General features: G+C 33.1%; 1 protein-coding gene across 1 annotated transcript in view; it reads right to left on the bottom strand.

Moving 5' to 3' along the window:
• Positions 1 to 6: 6 nt before the first annotated feature.
• LOC119588694 (tetraspanin-33-like) overlaps positions 7 to 613 on the bottom strand; it is an 11377-nt gene continuing 10770 nt past the window's right edge. The window contains exon 8 of the mRNA XM_037937331.1: positions 7 to 338. Within this exon, the coding sequence (XP_037793259.1) occupies position 338 (1 nt within the window). The 3' untranslated portion in view covers positions 7 to 337. The remainder of the gene's footprint in view (positions 339 to 613) is intronic.

Raw genomic sequence — 613 nt, 5'->3', positions numbered from 1 at the left:
ATTCCATCTTATTTCACATTATTTCTCAGTTCTCCATGTTTACCATAACAAAGCAATAACAACATCATATATATAGAGCCACACATGTCAAACAAAATATCCAGTCACAAAACACAGCCAAGATAACACAAAAGAGAATATCACTGTAAAATACTATATGAATGTATGACTCAAACAGTACATGTGAATTTGTTTAGGTAATTCTTATAAATCAGCTAATGATCAACATTACTGTTAAGATAAAGTCAATCAATTGCATGATGAAAGTAGGATGCCACATCTATCTTCTTAATTACATTTCTTGCCATGACATTTGCTCTTCCGGAACACATCCACTTCTGAAAATGTTTGGGATTTGGAAAATTTGACCCAAAAAGGCCTATGGTACAGCCTAATGACCTGTTACTCACAACTGTTGGTTTTTAAGCTTCAAAAATACATGTAAAATTACATAGTGCCATGTTAAAGGCAAAATCTGACAGTGACTCAAAACTGTTTCAGTAAGAAATGATTACATAGACTGTTATTATCACTTTGTTTCTTATGTACAGAGTAACTCATTTTGAGGCCTTCTCTTATCGCTTAGGAAGGACCATGTTCTTGGTTATTTGGA

This window comes from Penaeus monodon, chromosome 24 (genome assembly GCF_015228065.2).
Source record: "Penaeus monodon isolate SGIC_2016 chromosome 24, NSTDA_Pmon_1, whole genome shotgun sequence".
Lineage (NCBI taxonomy): Eukaryota > Metazoa > Arthropoda > Malacostraca > Decapoda > Penaeidae > Penaeus > Penaeus monodon.
This window is presented reverse-complemented; position numbering and strand designations above follow the sequence as displayed.